Here is a 19,581-nt window from a genome sequence, read left to right on the forward strand (position 1 = left end):
TTACTGCACTCTAGCAGATAAAAACATGGTGGTCTCTAGCGGACGAAAACAAGATGGCGTACGTGACGTTATACTAGCTGGCGATTTATATTTGTATATATACACTATGATTAGTGGTGGTAGGTCAGTCTGTCGTGGGCTTCCGTGGAGGAAGGATCCATCGCCATTTTTATTTTGCCCTCACAGCGTTCGAACCGAGGACTCCATAACATACGTGCTTTTTTTAATTAAAATTTTATTACTATTTGATTAATTAAATATTTTTACAAATTTTAAAATAATTCCCATTAAAACATGATAATAATTACGTATTTTAAATATGGCAACCATAACGAAAATTGCCGCAATAATGTCATAATTCAAATTGGCCGAAACTCTAGAAATAAAATGGTGGATGTGAAATTCAACATGGCAGAACTAATATGGTGGAATCAAAGATGGTGGATACAATATGACACCCGGGGTAAAGGTTATGTTCAAATGTTAAGGTCATCCAAGATGGCCGCCGTGACGTCACCATCCAAGATGGCAGACATCGGCACCACGCACCGTTACCAGCACCTGGGGGAACTATTATTAGTACTTATAAGATAAATATTGCCTACAGCCTAGATACTCATACGTTTATTATTTTAGATTTAATTAATGATAACTTCAAGATAAAAAAAAACGAGGTTTTCGCGTATTAGTCTAAAGTGGGCAGTTTTCTTGAAAACTGAAGGTTCAGTTTCAGATTTGTGTAGTGATTAAAAACTGTCTATTATTAAGTCAATTCATATGCATTAGATAACTGTGTAGCTCACGTCTAAGAGACAAAACACACTGTAACAAAAGAGTGTTATTTTACACCGATGTAGCTGGCAGCTGTATCTCCACTGATGGTAGGCGTATTTTTACCCTACATGTGTAAGTGTTTTAAACCTACACAGGTATTTATAAAGACATAGTTTTATTTTAAAATAACACCAACCAAGTAGGTGTAATTTAATTAATCACTGACCGATAATTTGACTTTATGGCATTAAAAATCACATGTACACTGTATGCGTTATTTCACATAATTTGAATAAGTAACTTAAATTTAAATTTAAACATATATTGTATTGTAACTATACAGTACATGTATGTGTATTATAGTGTAAAATAACCACCTTTTTGTCTGTATAAGATTACGCCACGCCATTTGTGTTTTTTTACATCAAGTATAATTATTAATCAATATTCCACTTTGTATGACATTATAAAGGTTCTGTAGTTCGCTACTAAGTATCGCTGTATTTGCTTCCAGTAGATATCTTAGTAAAATCCCGAGTGAGGTGGCACTGACTTTATTCATGAAACTAGATGCTGATCTCGTGCTTCACCACTAGGCTACATAATAGATTGGAAATAATGATAATTACATATTTGAAGAATATTGGTTTAAATTAAATATATGTCCCTAAGAAGCCATTGAGTTTACTGGGGGGTCGTCGAGGGCACTAGCGTCACTTGCTTTAGTTTCAGCTATTACACGTTATGTCATAGTATTTGTTTACTTGGTTCAGTGTCTTTAAACTCCAATAATGCAGGATAAATTTAGCACTGACTAATGAGGAAATTTACACGATAAAACATGTAAACTTAAAACTACAATACAAATGTATTTTAACGAAGCTATTTCGAAATATTTTATTAGTTCGAAACATTCCAAATAAGTCTTAATTTTACAACTACAAATGTGTGAAAAAATAAAGATGATGTTTTTAAGTTATGATTTGTAGTGTATTTTAGTCTTAGCTACACCCAATATAAAATTACACAAAATGAGTTAACATAAATTAACCATATTCTCGTATAAAAATACACCCAATTAGAAGGTGAAAAATACATTTATTACAGTGTACGTACAAGGGGTATAAAAATGAGTTAATGAACCCTTTTGATAATTTTTGTATACCAGATTAGTTTATTAGTATTAAAACACCAAATGCTATTTTAATACATGTTATTAAAAATTTGTTATCTAATTTTTGTGTTGGTTAGAACAATAATGGATATACATAAAAACTTACTTATTGCATCAATGATTAATTTCATTATATAACCTTTATTACGTGTAAAAATACACGATGTAGGGGGAAAATTACACATGGAATATTGCCTGACTGGCACACTGGAATGCAGTGTTTGTGTAAGACTAAACAAACCATGTTAGTGTATTATTATCATACCACAATGTGTTATTTAACTAAATGCTAATGATCTTTGTTGGTACACTGTGGGTGTAAAACTATAAGATGAATCGTTTATTTACAGGGAAACTGTGTAATTTTACTACAATATAGAGATTAAACAATATAAACATGTCTTTAGTTTGAAATTTCGCGACTAGTGGTAACTTAATACAAGAAATGTGTAAAAATATATAATCTGTATGTGTTTTCCCAAATGAATTACATGTAAAAAATTTTAAAATACACTAAAATTGATTGTGGATGTTTTTTTATATAGTGCAGGCTTGATCGTACAACAAAAGTAACCGCAGCTACACTTACTATTACATTTGTGGCTCAAAACAATTTCCTGCAACCTATATGCAACCGTGACATTTACATGTCATATATTGCTTTAATGACCTTCATTAAAAATTCATATATATACTTATTAATATTATAATGTTTTGTAGATATTTCACACAAAAAAAACTGTTTTTAAATTTAATATAAAAGCATCATAACTAATTTTATTAACTTTAGACAAATAAATTTGCATTTTTAAACAATGTAAGCCACTAACTTTAAATAACACACAAAAATAATTAAATACTTAAACGAAAGCCAAGATTATTATTTATTTTCCCGCTGCGTTACCATACCGTGCAATGCTTGGCTAATCCAGCAAAGTGGCTTAATTTAAATGTATATATATATATATATATATATATATATATATATACATATTTATATCGCTAAGGAAAACAGCCCTTCGTTTTCTACGCATGTATGCACGAACTACAAATATATATTTTTTTCAACAATTTCTAATAGAACGATTACAATAGTGCAGAAAGGTTGTAAATTTTACAGGCGTTGTGAAATTGGGAAAAGCAAAATTACAAAACGCAACACCGCTAGGTGTCAGTCTGATGTACCTATTAGTATGTAAAAAGGAAAGAGATATTTTAATAATATTTATATAATTTAAATGTGTTATCTTGTTTGTTCTAGGTGAAAACAGTCGCACTGCTATTCCTCGCTTTTGACTATAATTTCTAACACCACGTGAAAGGATTGTTGTCTACGCCTAAGACTTTATTTTTGTTGGCACAGTAAAATTTTCTTGCGTTTCACATCGGAATGGTGCACCTAATGGGGATGCGAGAAGGAAAACGTATTCCGTTAGCTCATAATTTTCAGTAAGATATTCTCAAACATTCACAATATTGGAAAGCACAAATTTTTTCGATGCTCATTATTTTGAATAAACAAAGTATTATTCAGAAATATTTTTTAAAATGGAAATAACTTTTTATGAAAAAGAAACACTAACTACGTATTTCAAATAAAATTTCTAACAGTCGTAGTAATAAAACAATAAATCAACCTATCTATCTTATATATAAAATTCTCGTGTCACAGTTTTCGTTGCCATACTCCTCCGAAACGGCTTGACCGATTTTGATGAAATTTTTTGTGCTTATCCGGTATCTATGAGAATCGGCCAACATCTATTTTTCATCCCCCTAAATGTTAGGGGTAGTCCACCCCTAACATTTTTTTTTTAATTTTTGGACAAAAGTTTTTATTTTATTTTTTTTTATAATGTGGCAATAGAAAATACATAAAACCCTAAATTTTCACCCTTCTATCATCAACCCTTAATTTTAAATATATTTTTTATATTTTTCAACCCCGGTCGATAGCTGATCAATTAACACTTGATCAACCTTCCCCGCCTACAGCGAGCTCATTACCTGGATTAACTCATAGACCACATATTAATATGAAATGCCATCCCTAAGGGAGTGAAAAAGTGATAATTTCATTTTATAACAAAAAAAATCATAGGTCATAGACATACAAATAGTGAGTGAGTGTCATTTCTTTATGTCTGCCACACGATCATACACATAGTAAGGTCTGGCAAATTCACATTTTTCTCCTTGGTGAGACCAGCCCGCTTAGTGGAGCTCGCAGCAGCTAGCAAAATAAAGGCGCTCATAACAGTTTTGTTCTTAACTTCGTCAATAGATAGCGTTAGTTGCCTTGAATTTTAAACGCACCATCGTTTGATGCGTTTGTCATGTCTTTAATTTTCGTTTGTTTGTGCCGTATATGTTCCCATACCATTCATCCAATTGCGATGCAATTTTGGTGAGTTGTTATGCGCATGCCCGTGAAGGTTTCTCAGACGGTATAACTATTTTGCAATAGTTGGAGCACAAATCGTTTCAAAAAAATGTGTTTATTTCATATTATATAACGGCACTTCGTCTGTTTTTGTTGTATAAGTGCACATGCATGACACAATTTATTTAAATATAAAAGAGAGTCAGAGATAGAGTGATATATATACAGAGTGAGAATGAGAGAGACAGAGAGATAAGTTGAGATAGAGCGAGGTATAGAGAATGAAATGGGTTAGATAAATAGATATATAGATGCATAGCGCTATATAGAGATTTATATTTAGAAGAGATAGAGATAGTGGGAGGTAATTATATATGTACATATGTAGATATAAAGAGATAAATAGAGATAGAGGGATACATATATAGATGTAAATAGAGATAAATATATATTTAGAGATATGAATGGATGATTTGTTTATGTGTAACTACTTTAAACATATTACAAAACAAAACTGAATTAGGCATTGTAATGCATGCTGAGCATTAGCTTGATAATGGAATCATTTCAATATTAGTAATCTCTTATTTTTCAGCTTTTTTCTATAGTGCTTTATAAAGTCTAGATTGCATACAGACCACCAATTTTTCGATATATACAGGTAAATAACTATACACTGGCAGAACGTCTGTCGGGATCTGAAAGTGATATAAATTATTTTGCACAATTGACATTCAAATTAAGAAGACAATAAAAGTTACTAACTACATCTGATTTCTAAAAAGGTCCCCTTCACCCTGTGTTCAGCCCGGGCAGCGCTGGGTACTGCAGCTAGGAATTCCCTAGAAATAATTTATATGGCAAAACAACGTTTGCCGGGTCAGCTAGTCTTATATATAAAATTCTTGTGTCACAGTTTTCGTTGCCATACTCCTCCGAAACGGTTTGACCGATTTTGATGAAATTTTTTGTGCTTATCCGGTATCTATGAGAATCGGCCAACATCTATTTTTCATCCCCCTAAATGTTAGGGGTAGTCCACCCCTAATTTTTGTTTTATTTCCAGTTTTTGGTAGGAAATCACCATGGCAACGGCTGTTGCTTTGTTGATGCTTCATTCGTCTCTATGGCAACGGCTATTTCATTGTTAGTGCAGTCCTCATCACCGTTGAAATTTTGCAAGTACTTTAAATATCAAAAATTGCCCTTTTTTTTCAAGTATATATATTTTACAGACTTGAAACTTCACAGTAATGTTCCTTATGTTACGCAGGATGACATTTTCCGAAAATTAGATCCCATAGCATAGGTGGTTAAAACCAGGCAACAGTGGGTACTTTGTCTGCATGAGAACAGTATTTTGCATTGTTCATGCCTTCTGTGTCTCCATGGCAACGGGCATCGCGCGGCAGTGGCGTACCCACAAGGAGGGTCATGTATAATGAGCGGCGCAAGAGTGATCTGCCTGTAGACTGCCGTAGCGAAGTACGGGTACATCAGTTGTACGTTGCGTGCACGAGTCGGGAAACCATCGGTGCTATTCATTTTCTCTCCGGTACATTATACAGCATTGTAATAAATTTTCACTGATTTTTTTTATTTACCATTACTGTAAATGGGAGATGTGGCTTAATTTTTTTCCATTAGTATAACCTATCTATTTAACTATAAGTTCAAGACCACGCAGAACCAGTTAATGAAATTTGTTAGAGCAATTTCCGAAAATAATTTTTGTATTAAAAATGTTATAGTTATTAAAATCGACTGTACAAAATTTTTAATAGCCTTAAATGGAGAGCACAACGAAATATTATTCATAAATGAGTACTGTGGAAAAATATAATACTCGTTTGCTTTACAGTTTAGACATGTAATAATGTATAGTTTTTAACACCGTTTGCAATAAACTGAAATTTTACTCGTGAGGTTTATAGTTCTCCTGGAACAAAAAAAGCTCAGTGACAGAGTGAAAAATTAGTTTGGACGTTGCTTAGATTACACAGGCCAACAAGAATATTTTTTGTGCCAAGGGTTTGGAATTGATTTGATCTATATTTGGCACGCTGAATACAATAATTAAATCTTGTTTCTATATCAGCTCTACTTTTTGAGATAAGCGAAGCTTGAAAAGTGTTCATCTACAAATTTGGAAAATATAATTTTCAATACCAATTTCTCATTCAACGACAATGAAAGAAACATAGAGCACCAGAGCTTTGGTCTTGGAGAAGATAAGGTATCGTGAACATCAATGGGTGATTTGAGTGGACTTAAAAATTGTAAACTTTCTCCATCACAGCAAAGTGGCCAAACCATATATCCTTGTTTCTTGTGCCTCTGGGATAACACAACTGGGTTACACAAGAGTGAGTTAAGAAATAATAGATGGTCGTTGGAGAAACAAATTTATTAAAGAACCCTTAGTTTGACGAGAGAAAATCATCTTTCCTCCACTGCATATCAAGGTGGCCCTTATGAAGCATTTTGTAAAGGGTCTTGATAAGTATGGATCATGCTTTGCATTTAAAGGGGAAATATGCTTCACTTGAGTAAGGAAAAAATTAAAGCAAGAATATTTAACGGCCCAGGAATACGAAATCCATTCATTTAAAGACCAAGCCTTCGTAAATTCCATGAATGAGGCTGAGTGAAATCCTGGACAACATTTGTTGCAGTTGTCGGAAAATTTCAGGGCCAAAGAAAAGCAGAAATATTTGTAACAGGTAAACGATATGCTTAAAAATTCTAAATCCCTTTAGTGCAGCATGAGTATTAAGATGCGCTATTTACACAGCCACCTGGACTGTTTTCCTGAATATGTAAGAGACAGCAGTGAGGAGCAAGGTGAAATATTGTGCCGGAAATTAGGCTTTTCGACACCCTTTTAAATTTTGGTTTTATATTTTTAATTATTTTTGGAAATTTTATTTTTTTAATTTATCTGGTTGTTAAGGGGGTGATTTACTCTTTGCTAGGCCGGTGTACGCCCGCCACGTGTTTAAACTTTGTGCCAGTGGACCGAAGCCCCTTTCTCAGGGGCCTATCTGATATTTTGCTAGTCTAATGTGGACGTGGGCAGCCCAGTTGAAATTTTTCTTGCCTGCAGTCACGTCCCGGGTTTGTAATGTTAATTCTCTGCATGACCAAAATTGCATAGAGCAGCTTGTGGGCTGCAAGCTGCTACTTCTTACAGGCCTGCTGAGAATAGCGAGTCTCGTCACAAACGGGTCTTCAGTGGACCCCAGTTCCCAGCTTAGTGGCTTCTTCTGTCCACCCTCCCCTCTCCCCCCTCCCCACCAGTTCTGAGAAATCAAACCAGGAGCAGTGACCTGATGTGAACTTAGCCAAGACGATGGCCTACTTCAAGGACATTCTCCCTGGTCCTACAGAGACCTCCACGACATCTAGCGGCAGAAAAAGTAACCGCGGACCTGGTCGCCAGCGTGCAGAGCACACACTCGTGACACCTGGTGGCAAGTCAGATCACCGCCTCAGTTAGTTCCCCCTTACGCCGCTAGAAAGCAGCGCCGCGGTGCCATAAGGCACTATGCTTTCTTCTCGCGGCCTGTAGAAGTCGATTGTTTATTGCATTCTGTACTTGCCGGTAGAGAGTGCGCATGTCTTGTTCTTGTCACGACCACCTCGGACTCCTTCGCATGTTTTCGGCCCTGAGCCGAACCTTCCCCCTCTTTTTTCCTAGGGCCGACCGCCCGATATAATTAGAAGCTTTGACCGCCATCGCTGGCACTTAGTTCTCTGACCTCGGCTACTTACCACGTCTTCTCGGCGTCCTCTGTGCTAAGAGGCTTTTCGCGGCAATGGCAAAATCGTGTGCACAAGAATGTAGTCAGCTTGCTTTAGGGATGTGATCCCAGTGTTACAGTAGCCAGTCAGATGTAGTATTTAGAAAAAGTCATGTTTAGTTAAATTTTATTTGTTATTTTTTTCGCGCCGACTGTGTATGACTGTCTGGATGCAGGTCTAATTCGTTTTGAATTTGACTTGTGTTTCAGACAGGGTCCAAGTTTCTGGGGAGACAAATTGCTCCCCGCATGATCTTCGGGACACTCCCGGTGCGACGTCATCCTGGGAAGACCCGGGTGATATGAGCAATATATTTTCCACTTGCATAGAATGAACTAAATTCATTAAAAATATACCAGCGAGCAGTGCCTTAAGAACTTAATCCTCAAGAACATGTAGAATGAAGGAAAGTAATAATCTATGTAATCATTGGGCGAATCAAATTTTGGTGTAATACTTCAAATTTTTGTTTATGTAATCATTTGTTTGTTAAGGTGTAATATGTATTGTTTTAAATAATTTCGGGGCGCCCCCTTAACTTTGTTACTTACTAAGATCTTTATTGTCATGTCGAAATAATGCGAAAACAAAACCTCTTCATAATAAACCAGGAAAACATATAGACCAAGCTATCGATGTAGTGTATTTATTTATCATATACCTTCCTCATTTTAACGATCCACGAATTCCCAAGTTGCTAGTGTGCAGGGAGTGTAAATTTTGTCTTGTTCACCGCCTCGTGCCCCCTCTGGTAATAAACTTTAAATTTTCTTAATATTTTGACCAGCAGTTTCCAAGGTTATTTTTTTTATTAAATTAAAATAACTTAATTTTGAGGCACGAGGGGCGTTACAATATTTAATCAAGATTTTAAAATTATAGTGTACTGCTATCAAGGAATATGGGATATGCACATGATGGCAGATTATTGCTGGAGTTTAAAAATGGACTGTTCCAAGATAAATTCAAGTTCACGAAAAAGAAGTTTCCGAAGTATTGCGTGACTATTTGTTTCAATCGATGCCTTGGTACTGTATTTGTATATTAATATTAGTATCTACTAATAACATTTGTATAATATAATGATATTTATATAATATAATGATATTTGTATGATATTATACTTTTGTGTAATATAATAATTTCATCTTTATTTTTTAGATTTGATTCATAACCCTAACCTAAAATAACTTAAACGCACATTCCACTAAAACATTATATATTAGAAATTTTACGTCCTAGGCAAAAACTAATGCCATATTTGAATTCAGGGCATCAAATTCTTATGAAATCAGCTTCAAATATCCCGGCACCAAAACTATTGTTGGCCTGTGTTATTTTTTACTTTCTGCTGCAAATACTGGATTTCGAATGAGAGAAAGTTATAAAACGGAATATATGGGATCCTATTTGTACTTCTTGAAAAAATAACCCTAAAACAATTGGTATTACAAAATCGTAACAGTTTGTCTCAGTAATTGAAATTTTTTTCAGAATTGAATCAAGTTCACTTATTTGCCAAGACAAAATACAGGATGTCAATGCAAGAATTCCCAGTTTCAATGGTATATTATAACAGATTAATTTAGACTGTTTACAACAAATCATATGTACATCAAATTGAAGGTAAACTAACCTTTTTTTATAAATGTTCAATGTGTGCACCTTCAATCATACGGCACACATCCAACCTAAAGAACAGTTGTTCTTCCCACAGTTTGGTTAACAAGTCCGGAGTAATGGACAATTGTTTGACTTAAATCTGGCAAATAGGTTGGTACCAGTGGGACGTAGACACGATCTTTTATAAAGCCCCATAAAGGCGTCACGTCAGGTGAACGCGGAGGCGAGCGATAAGGAGCAGAATGGCGCGTGGCGAGTGTGTGTGTGCGGGGACACTCACCCTCATGCCCTGCCACCTGGAGATGGCCCTCAGCGGCCTCAGAGCGCGCAGTGTCCGCAGAGAGCGGAGCACCTTCAGGTTCTCGTTCTCCTCTATCAGCAAGCTGAACACTGAGACCTGCAATAAAAACAGCGGTGGTTTCCCTTACAAGTACAGCTGTTCTCTAGCGCATGGAGATTCTGCCTCAATATGTGTTTCAAAGTATTTCGGCCAACATATCTGGACATCCTTCAAATTTTTTCTGCCTTATCTTGTAAAATGTATTACTTCAACTTAACCAACATTTGATAAATGGAAGTTTTCTTCTTTTACAAGTAAAAAGTTTTGTTTATTTAATTTAAGCTATTGTATGCTTGTGAACTGATCACTGACTAATAACAGACTTCTGTTTGACCAGACAGTCTATCATACAGTGTCAACAATCCGTAGTACCAAATAATTAAAAAAAGTAAAATATTTTAATGTGTAAACATTTAATTTCTGCTAATTGCTTGCTTCTAGTAGGTAATTAGAAAAGTAATGTAAACATTGATCGTGATTTGAATGTTAAAGGAAAATAATCGGAATACTTAAATATAAAGCACATTCATATTATCCAATACCTCAATGCATTGATTTCTAATGTGGCTATACTTCCCAGCAAAATCTATGTTTTCAAAATATATTCCAAGCAGTACTATGTTAAGCAAAATTAATAACAAACTGGTTTTACTTTTGATCATATAAAATGTTTTCTTGATTTGAAATTATAAGTGTTAATGTCATGCAATGAATGCATTAATATAAGTAATTACGAACTAAATATTACAACTAATGCTTTGCTGCTTACACTCTAAAGTTGAAATTAACTAAAGAAATAATGTTCCTTAAATGCAATAAGACCGAAAGAAAACAAAATATTTTCAATTTTTAAGTGCTCTTTAAGAGATAAATACCGCTACAGATTTACAATGGTTTTCATAAACGTATGCAATAAAACTCTACGGATTTTACTGACTCACCAACTGGGCGCATCCTACTTAGAGAACTTTCAGGAAACAGCATTATCACTGATTAAATCAATCATTCATTTGTGAAACATTTGGTTTTCCTTACATAAAAAATGTAACTTACGAACACAATGATAAAGTCTAATATCGTCCAAAAACTCGTAAAGTACTTCCAGAAACCGAGCGCTACCCACTTGAGCAACATCTCGATGCTGAAAACAACACAGAACGCCAGGTTTGTCCAGTACAGAATGTTTTTCAGAGTCTTGTTTTCGTCCAGGTAGATGTCTTCGAAGCACAACGTGATGCTCGACGCGAAAATGAGCACTAGAATGAACCACTCGAACATGGGCGTGTCGACGACCGATAACACGCTAGTCCGCACAGCCATCCACTTCTTGCCGCACCGAGTCTCCAGACACTGATCACAGCACGCGCACCTGCGAACAAGACACGAGTCACTGTGGCGTCTCGTGGCTCCTCCCACACTTTACTTTATGGGAGCTTTGCTTTCGACTCTCTCTCTCTCTCACTCATCTGCCGTATAGTACTGTATTACTAGCTGCAGTACCCGGCGTTGCCCGGGCTAAACACATGGAGCTTTATTGTCTGCGAGTTAAAGCAAACTCGATAGCTCTATATTACAGTGTGTTGGACATAGAGAAATGTCACACAATTACTGTTTGTATGTTTATGACCTATGATTTTTTGTTTACCCATGGTGATCGGTTATTTTTTTAATTATAAATTAATAAGACCATTAATCTAAATAAAAACCATCCTATCTCTCAAGTTGGAATAAATTACACATAAATGCACATTTTCATCGAAATCGGCTGACTTGGTGAAGAGTTCACTGGAAACAAACATCAGGACACTGGATTTATATATATATATTAAGATGTAATTTATGTTTTACTATTTAAGAGGAACCATCCAAAAACCAATACGTCAGGCGCTCGTCGACTACCTTCCCCTCCTACCCTCCCACCACTCACACACCACTCCGGGTGTTAAGGGCGCCGTCTGGACGATGGAAGGAAGCCACTGTAGACATTTACCTCTATATCTCTCCTTTAGAAAGAACTTGAGATTTTCAATTTTTGTTTGGGCAGGAAAGGAGTAAAAAGAACATTCGACGTCGGTCTGGTGGATTTAAGTTGTCACATACCCACCTTAACACTTTTGCGACCCCGCCAATATCACGAAAATGGCTCTTTTCAACCTATTTTTTTGTGCAGTAAAAACCGTCAGAATTTAAGGAACTCACCAGTCAGACGCGCCCTGTACCTTCTTGCATTGATTCCTGCATTTAAACAGGCATGTCACCGCGGAAAATCTTCTGAGGCACTAATAAAGGTAAACGTATGCACGGGCGAAACTGCTAGCCACCTCGTGGCGCCCTCTGCAGCTGTACCGGCAGCCGGCTGCTATCTCTCCCGCCGCGGTGGCGTGACGTGTAGTCGTAAGGGGGGGTGGGGGGCGAGGCCTTGACTGCTCAGGGCGAGTGGCCCTTCTCCTCTTTCCCCTGTCGGAGGAATAGCTGAACAAGAACGTGTAAAGGAATTACGGAGTGATATTCACAATGGACCATTTCATGTATTCGGGGACCATTCAAAGTGCAGTGAACGAGAATACTATTGTGATGGTTCTAGAAGCACAGAAGAGAATATAGTTCCAAGTATGAAAAGTATGGGCATGTGGGATGAAATAATGTCAGAAAATAATGTGGTAGTTCATCATGCAGAAAGTTTCTTGAAAAACATGACAACAAATAGAGCTGAGTCTTTTAATAATATAGTTGCAAAGTTTGTTAGTGGTAAAAGAGTCAACTTTTCTCTCCGTGGTGGATACCTTACCAGAAGTAAACTTTCCGTTATTTCGTGCAATGCAGATGGTAACGAACAGGCCAAAATTCACAAAAAATTCACAAATCACAGTCCTGGTGAATATTAAAAAAAAAATATTTAAAAGCAAAAATAAAAAAAAATCTACTGAAAAAAGAAGAAAAGAGGCGCTTGGAAAACCCCACAAAGAATACTAACAAGAAAATTAACTTTTCAGAAGCCTCACATTATATCAATGTTTCTCAGATACCAGACATGAATCCTGAAGAATACGAAAAGAAAAAAGAAGAATTTTTGAGAGGACTGCAGTGTGACAGCAAAAAAATTCAGGATATCCAGTCATCAACCACTGGACAAAGGCACTGTATCTTGTGGAAATGTGAAAGAGCAAAGCGTCTGACGGCTTCAAATTTCGGAAAAATATGTCAAATGAGAGAAACAACACCGCGCTCTAAAACAGTTCAATCTATTTTATATTCAACCTTCTCTGGAAACAAAGCAACTAAATATGGAATTGAGACCGAACCTCATGCAGTCACTCAGCTGGAACAGGAGGTGGGCTTAGTCATAATTCCTTCAGGACTTTTCATTCACGAAAATATACAATTTCTAGCAGCATCGCCTGATGGGCTCATTGGTAGTGATGGCATCATTGAAATCAAATGCAACTGCCAAGACTATGCTTCCTGAAACGGTAATTCTGGGATAAAAAAATTCATTTTTTTGAATTGAAGGATGGAAAAATGCATCTCAAGATCGGTCATATGTACATGTACCAAATTCAGGGACAACTCCATGTTACAGGTCGCTAATTATGCCTTTTTGTCGTTTGGACTCCAAAAGGAATGCTTTTTCAGAAAATCACAAAAGATGACCATTTCTGTAAAAGTTTAAAGGAAGAAAAACTTATACAGTTCTACATGAATTCATTACTGCCAGTAACACTAACGTGTCATGATGTAGTCCTTCAATGAAGATATTTAGAAAACACGGCGGTTTTATTTCAACTTAAATATTGGGTTTTACAATGTACTTTTTATAGGACTAGTATTTATACAGGTAATATGCCAAGTGTCATTCTGATTGGGAAATTATGATTAACAATAAAACCAGTTTAAATGTGCTCGTGCATGTGTGTGGTGAGTTTGAGAAAACTGAATGCAGAAGGTGATTTCAAACAGAACATGTAAAATTGGTATCTGCAAAAATAAGAAAGCACTTATAGGTGTGAACATTGTTGGAAAAAATGTTTATTTTGGGATTGTATGTAAATACATTCAAAAATTTAATTAATCTTTAACACAGTTCTATATTTAAAAACAATTTTATTTTGTGGGTTATCTCTATGCATTATTTTCTTCTTCTATTTTGTTTGGTTTGTGGATTCTTAGGTATATTTCGAAGAAAGACTACCTATTGTTATTGAAGCCGTTTCCAAAGTGCGACTGCAGGAAAATTTTAAGATAATTTTTCGTTTAATGTTCTATAGATACCGAAGCCATCGTGAAATCAAACGTTTGTGTGTATATACATATACAATTTATGGACACGATACTGCCTTAATTGTGCACAAATCATTTCCAAACTGGTAAATAAAATATAGTAATAAAATTTTGGTCGAATTCTTTAATGGGAATAATTCCACCAAAGTGGTAAAATGGGGAAGGTTTTGATTAACGTAACAATCGCTTTAAATCCCATAGTATGACAAATACTGCATCGTTTGAACGTATTATAACTCGTAGGAGTAATACCAAAAACCTTTGAATACATTTTTTTGATACGACCAACCATAAATGCAAGGTTCGGAAAAAACATGAGTTTGAGGACAGAAAAGTTCGTAACTTCCTTAGTAGACACATCATCAAATGTGTTAGTATTGTTTGTAAATGTTATAATTTTTAACACAATTTTTTGTCTGAAACAATTTTTGATAAGCCAAACGATTGCTGAAGGGGTTGTAAATAGGAAGGGTAGAAATATAAAAAAACTCAATTCCCATACTATGTACAATATTAAATACGTTATTATTTATGGTAAAACCCTTAAAAAATTAATTATATAACAATTAATGTTAAATGTATATTTTTATTTTTTATCTGAAACTTTGGTCCTAAACAGTTATTGATTAGACCACAAGAAGTAGAAAAAAAACTCATGTGGAGATAAAAATAACTAAACAAAACTTCCGTACCATGTACCTACACTATCAAAGTCATTCATATTTTTATTTTACTTTCTATATATTGCCAAGAACGTGTATATGAAGTAAAATATTATGTAACCAGCCATTACTCCAAGCCGTGGGAATAAAAACGGTTAAAAGACAAAAAAATCATTAACTTTTTAGTTGATATACTGTCAAAAATGAAATAATTTATGCAAAACTCCTAAAGATTATCCAAAACCTTTGGCTGAAACAATTGTTGCTACGACGAACTATTTACAGTTATAATAGAGGTTGAAAAAAGTTTTATAGTTCCTATCAAATATGTTGAAATTTATTTTTTAGTATCTTCATATTATCATAAACAATGATCCAGAGCAATTTTTTTGTGACCACTTTACGTTCTATGTTATTCAGTCCTGGATGAATTGAACTAAATCTTTTAAAATAGTTTTGGGCCATGGAATAAGACAGTGTTCATTCGATCAATTTTGAATATTGTAGAACGTACAGGATGCTTAAAAAGTTTCAGAAGTTTATGTAAGTTTTTTTGAACATTTCATGAAGTGATAGGTACTTCGAAATCTACCTAAACCTGTAGTCTGTGCCGAGAGGGATGGATTTCGTTTACTCAATTTGTCATACTGGAAAAACTGTGTAGTGCAGTGCTTATGAAGAAAGTTGAATGACAAAAATTTATTTTGCAGCTGCCTTGAAGAAAATGTTTTTTGCTGTAAGAAATATTTTTATTTTGTTACTTGAAGATTTAATATTATTGAATAAATATTTTTCTTTGATGATTTAGATTCGTTTCATTTGTTATCAAACTTTTTTAAAACTTATCTACTTTTTATTTAATACCGAACATTCTTAAACTTAAAAAAAAAATTCCACTATCAAACCTCAAAATGTAACAGACGTTAGTAAAAATGTGTGCCTTTTAAATTATTTGTATTTAAAATATCGCTACTACTGATTTTAGTCTGGAAATTTGCCTGTTTGCCTACGTATTTATGACACCCTTGAGACTGAATAAAACTGCCCGCGCCCTTGGTGCAGAAATGCTGTTAATTTAGTAACCGATCAAAATTTCAAAAAATATATAGATAAAAATGAAGAAAAAAGTTCAAAAGTTAAACATTTTTGGTATTAAATATATGTAAATTAAAATGGTCATTCACAGCGTGACTGTACTGCTGGCACCATAGAGGTTTTCAAGTAGTTTTGCGAATAACCGGGAAAACATCACATTGTAATCAACCATCAATGTAAAGTAGTGTCCAGACATGTATTTCTAAGTCAGTAATTCAGACAGAATTATTTTTTTACGTATGCAGTCAAATTTGTCTGTGTGACATATACACAATAACTTATTGTTAACACGTTAATATCAACCACTAAAATAAGTATTTTGCTATATCGCTACACTCTAAACATATATGCAATTGGCACGCCGGCTACGGTAAACTAAAGGACGCAGAAAGATTCAGACACATAGTCCAGGCATTTTATGAGAAAAAGGGGTCGATTTATGGACAAATTGTAAGAAAAGGTTTTATTTTATCAAAATTTGCAGAAAAATTCGTAGAATATCATGTCCAAAATCCACCGAAATCCACTTTATTTTAGTAACGTTTTTTCCGGGATTTGTCCCGGAAAAATGCGGAATAAATTAATAACTGGAAAACGGTGCGTTCTACGAAGAAAAGTATAGGCAATAAAATTAAAGAGAGCCAAATTTACCATAACATATCAAAAGTGTACAAAAATCCACTAATAAATACTATTTTGTTTTCTGGAATTCGTCCCGGAAAAACCTAAAATATTGAAATAAATTGAAAATGGCGCATTTTATAGCAAAATGTTTCATGACAAAGTTAAAGTACACAACGATTTTCATAATATATTACAAATACACAAAAATCAACACAAAATAGGTTTTTGGTTTTCCAGAAAATTTCCTGGAAAAAAAAAATACAAAACGAAAACGTTGTATCGTACGTCAAAGAAAGTCGTGACTAAAATAAAAGACTTTTTTTTGTATTAAATATAATTTCAATTCACCAAAATCTGCTCATATATATATATATATATATATATATATATATATATATATATATATATATATATAATATAGTTTTTTTTGTGACTCGTCCTGGAAAATCTTTTAAAATTCAATAAAACTAAAACGGAACATCGTATTGAAAAAGTTTCAGTGGGACAAACAGAAGCACACAAGATTTCCTACACTAAATCCTAAATTCACTGAAATCTGGTAAATAGAATTTATTTTGTGATCGGCCACGAAAAAAGTATTGAATATTTAGGCTAAATAACAGAAAGAAATGTATCCCATGTCAAATTATGTCAGATCCGAACTATATTCATTTTCCATAATATATTTTAAAGTCACTTAAATTATATTCCTTTTTTAGTTAGTGATGTGTTAAAACGTTTTTGAAATGTACCTTAATTATTTTCCAGAAAAAAAAATCAGACTCATTTCAACTCCTTATCGTTTGAAAGATAAATTCGACACGTCCATTCTCACAAAACATACCATACAATTAAATTTACACAAGATTTCCAGTGATCTGTTTCGAGAAGAAATAGAAAAATATACACACATTGGGATGCACTCTGCAACATACAATACTGAATAAACATGCATGGATATGTAGGAACACCCTACCTTAAAAACCGTCACAGTAACTGCAGTCCTCGGGAGGTAATTCACGCCGGCTTTTACAGGTTGATGCATGACAGTTTACACAAGCAGAAGAACATGAGATGCCGTGTTTCCTACAACTGCAGTTGGATGCACCGCAACCATCTTCCTTGCAAGTGCACCTGATTACCTTCAAAAGGCATTCCGGAGATGGTAACTTGTCTGTCGAAATTGGCAAGAGAAGGTGGCCACATTTTCTCCATCCCCATTCTTCTGGATTCATCTTAATTCCCTTCCATTCTTGTATCTGATAGAAAACCCTTAAGAAATGGAAACGAGCTGAAGCACTAGTTGGAGGTAACTGTTCTGGTTGTACACATTTGGAACTAGTAGCTGCTTTCTCACTAAACACTTTAAAACGCAAAGTGTCGAGTGTGTCACTTCTCGACCCATTGTACAGGCGTACTAGCAGCTTTCTCCCGATTTTACAATGTCTTCTTTTAATACACTGGGAATACTATCTGAAAATACTTTCGCAAGTTGCCTGAAGGCACTGTCATTCTGGATCCGATCCAATATTTTCCCCTTTCCTATACCATAGATGTGTGATGTCTCACATCCCATTAAAGCATGGCAGAAAATAATATTACTACAAATTTCATCACCGAGCTTCAGCTTTAGCTCCTTAATGTGATATGTTTTCTTCTGCCTTTGTTCACTTTTTAAACACAAACAGTTATGTGATTGTGGATTAAAGTAGTAGAGTAAAAGGACAAGTAAATCTGTGTCTGTTCCTATAACTGTTGTCAACTGTTCTTTTGCACATTTTAGAGCTTCTTGGACTATGTAAATATCTGCATCACCTGGTGCTTCGACAACAGGACATTCTGCTTCGCGTAAATGTATTGCTAATAACCTTAACATTTGTCCTTTATTTCGCTCGTTCAAAAGAAACATATCTTTACGGAGTGATAGTTGCATTTCTCCTGTGAATTCAACTACAGGTGATGCATTACCTCTTGTTCTTCTCATATGTGCTGTGTCTTTAGTACTGTGAGTTTTCCCATATACATCAAATACAGTAGTTGCTAATCCATAATTTTTCAAGATGAAACGTACAGCTGAGCGATCTCGTTGTAAATTGCAGTATGGGGCCAAGGTAACTGATAAAGTAAATATCCTCCGTCAATGACATATTTAATCGCAGTTACGTTTTCATTCACTCAGTACAAGGGAATGGGAATTCAATCGTATAAATAGTAACTATACCAGGACAATAGTACATATATTTTAAGCAAATTTTGATAAAGTTCAATTATATAATGCAACTTTTTTGCTCTTAATTTAATTCACGATTTATTTTGAAGTACGGTGCACGGTTTCCGTTTTTTTTCTTTTTATAACTTTTTTCCGGGACATTTCCTGGAAAACAAAAAAAAAACAATGAAATGTTGATCTGTGTGAAATTCTAATATATTATGAAAAACATTGTTTACTTTATCTTTTTCCTAAACCATTATGCTGTAAAGTGCACAATTTTCGATTTATTTCATTTGTAATATTTTTTCCGGGACTAATCCCGGAAACGAAGCATAAGTTATAAGCGGATTTTCTTGAACTTTGGATATGTTATGGAAAAGTTAATTTCCTTTAATTTTTGTCTCTACAGATTTTGTCGTCAGATGCACCGGTTTTGAGTTATTGCTTTTTTTTTCCGCGTTTTTCCGGGACAAAACCCGGAAAAAAAAGTTACCTAAAGAAAGTGGATTTCGGTGGATTTTGGATATGTTATTCTACGAAATTTTCTGCGAATTTTGATGTAAAAAAAAAACTTTTCTTGCAATTTGTCCATGTTTTTTTCATATACCTACA

General features: G+C 34.6%; 1 protein-coding gene across 1 annotated transcript in view; it reads right to left on the reverse strand.

Annotated features, from left to right (window-relative positions):
- Window positions 1-19,581, reverse strand: part of LOC134541488 (sodium channel protein 60E-like) — a 219,708-nt gene that overhangs the window by 44,278 nt on the left and 155,849 nt on the right. Inside the window, exons 17-18 of the mRNA XM_063384980.1 lie at window positions 11,152-11,467; window positions 10,039-10,155 (exon numbers count right to left, since the gene is read on the reverse strand). Coding sequence (XP_063241050.1) covers window positions 10,039-10,155; window positions 11,152-11,467 — 433 coding nt within the window. The remainder of the gene's footprint in view (window positions 1-10,038; window positions 10,156-11,151; window positions 11,468-19,581) is intronic.

Source organism: Bacillus rossius (assembly GCF_032445375.1).
Source record: "Bacillus rossius redtenbacheri isolate Brsri chromosome 4 unlocalized genomic scaffold, Brsri_v3 Brsri_v3_scf4_1, whole genome shotgun sequence".
Classification (NCBI taxonomy): Eukaryota; Metazoa; Arthropoda; class Insecta; order Phasmatodea; family Bacillidae; genus Bacillus; species Bacillus rossius.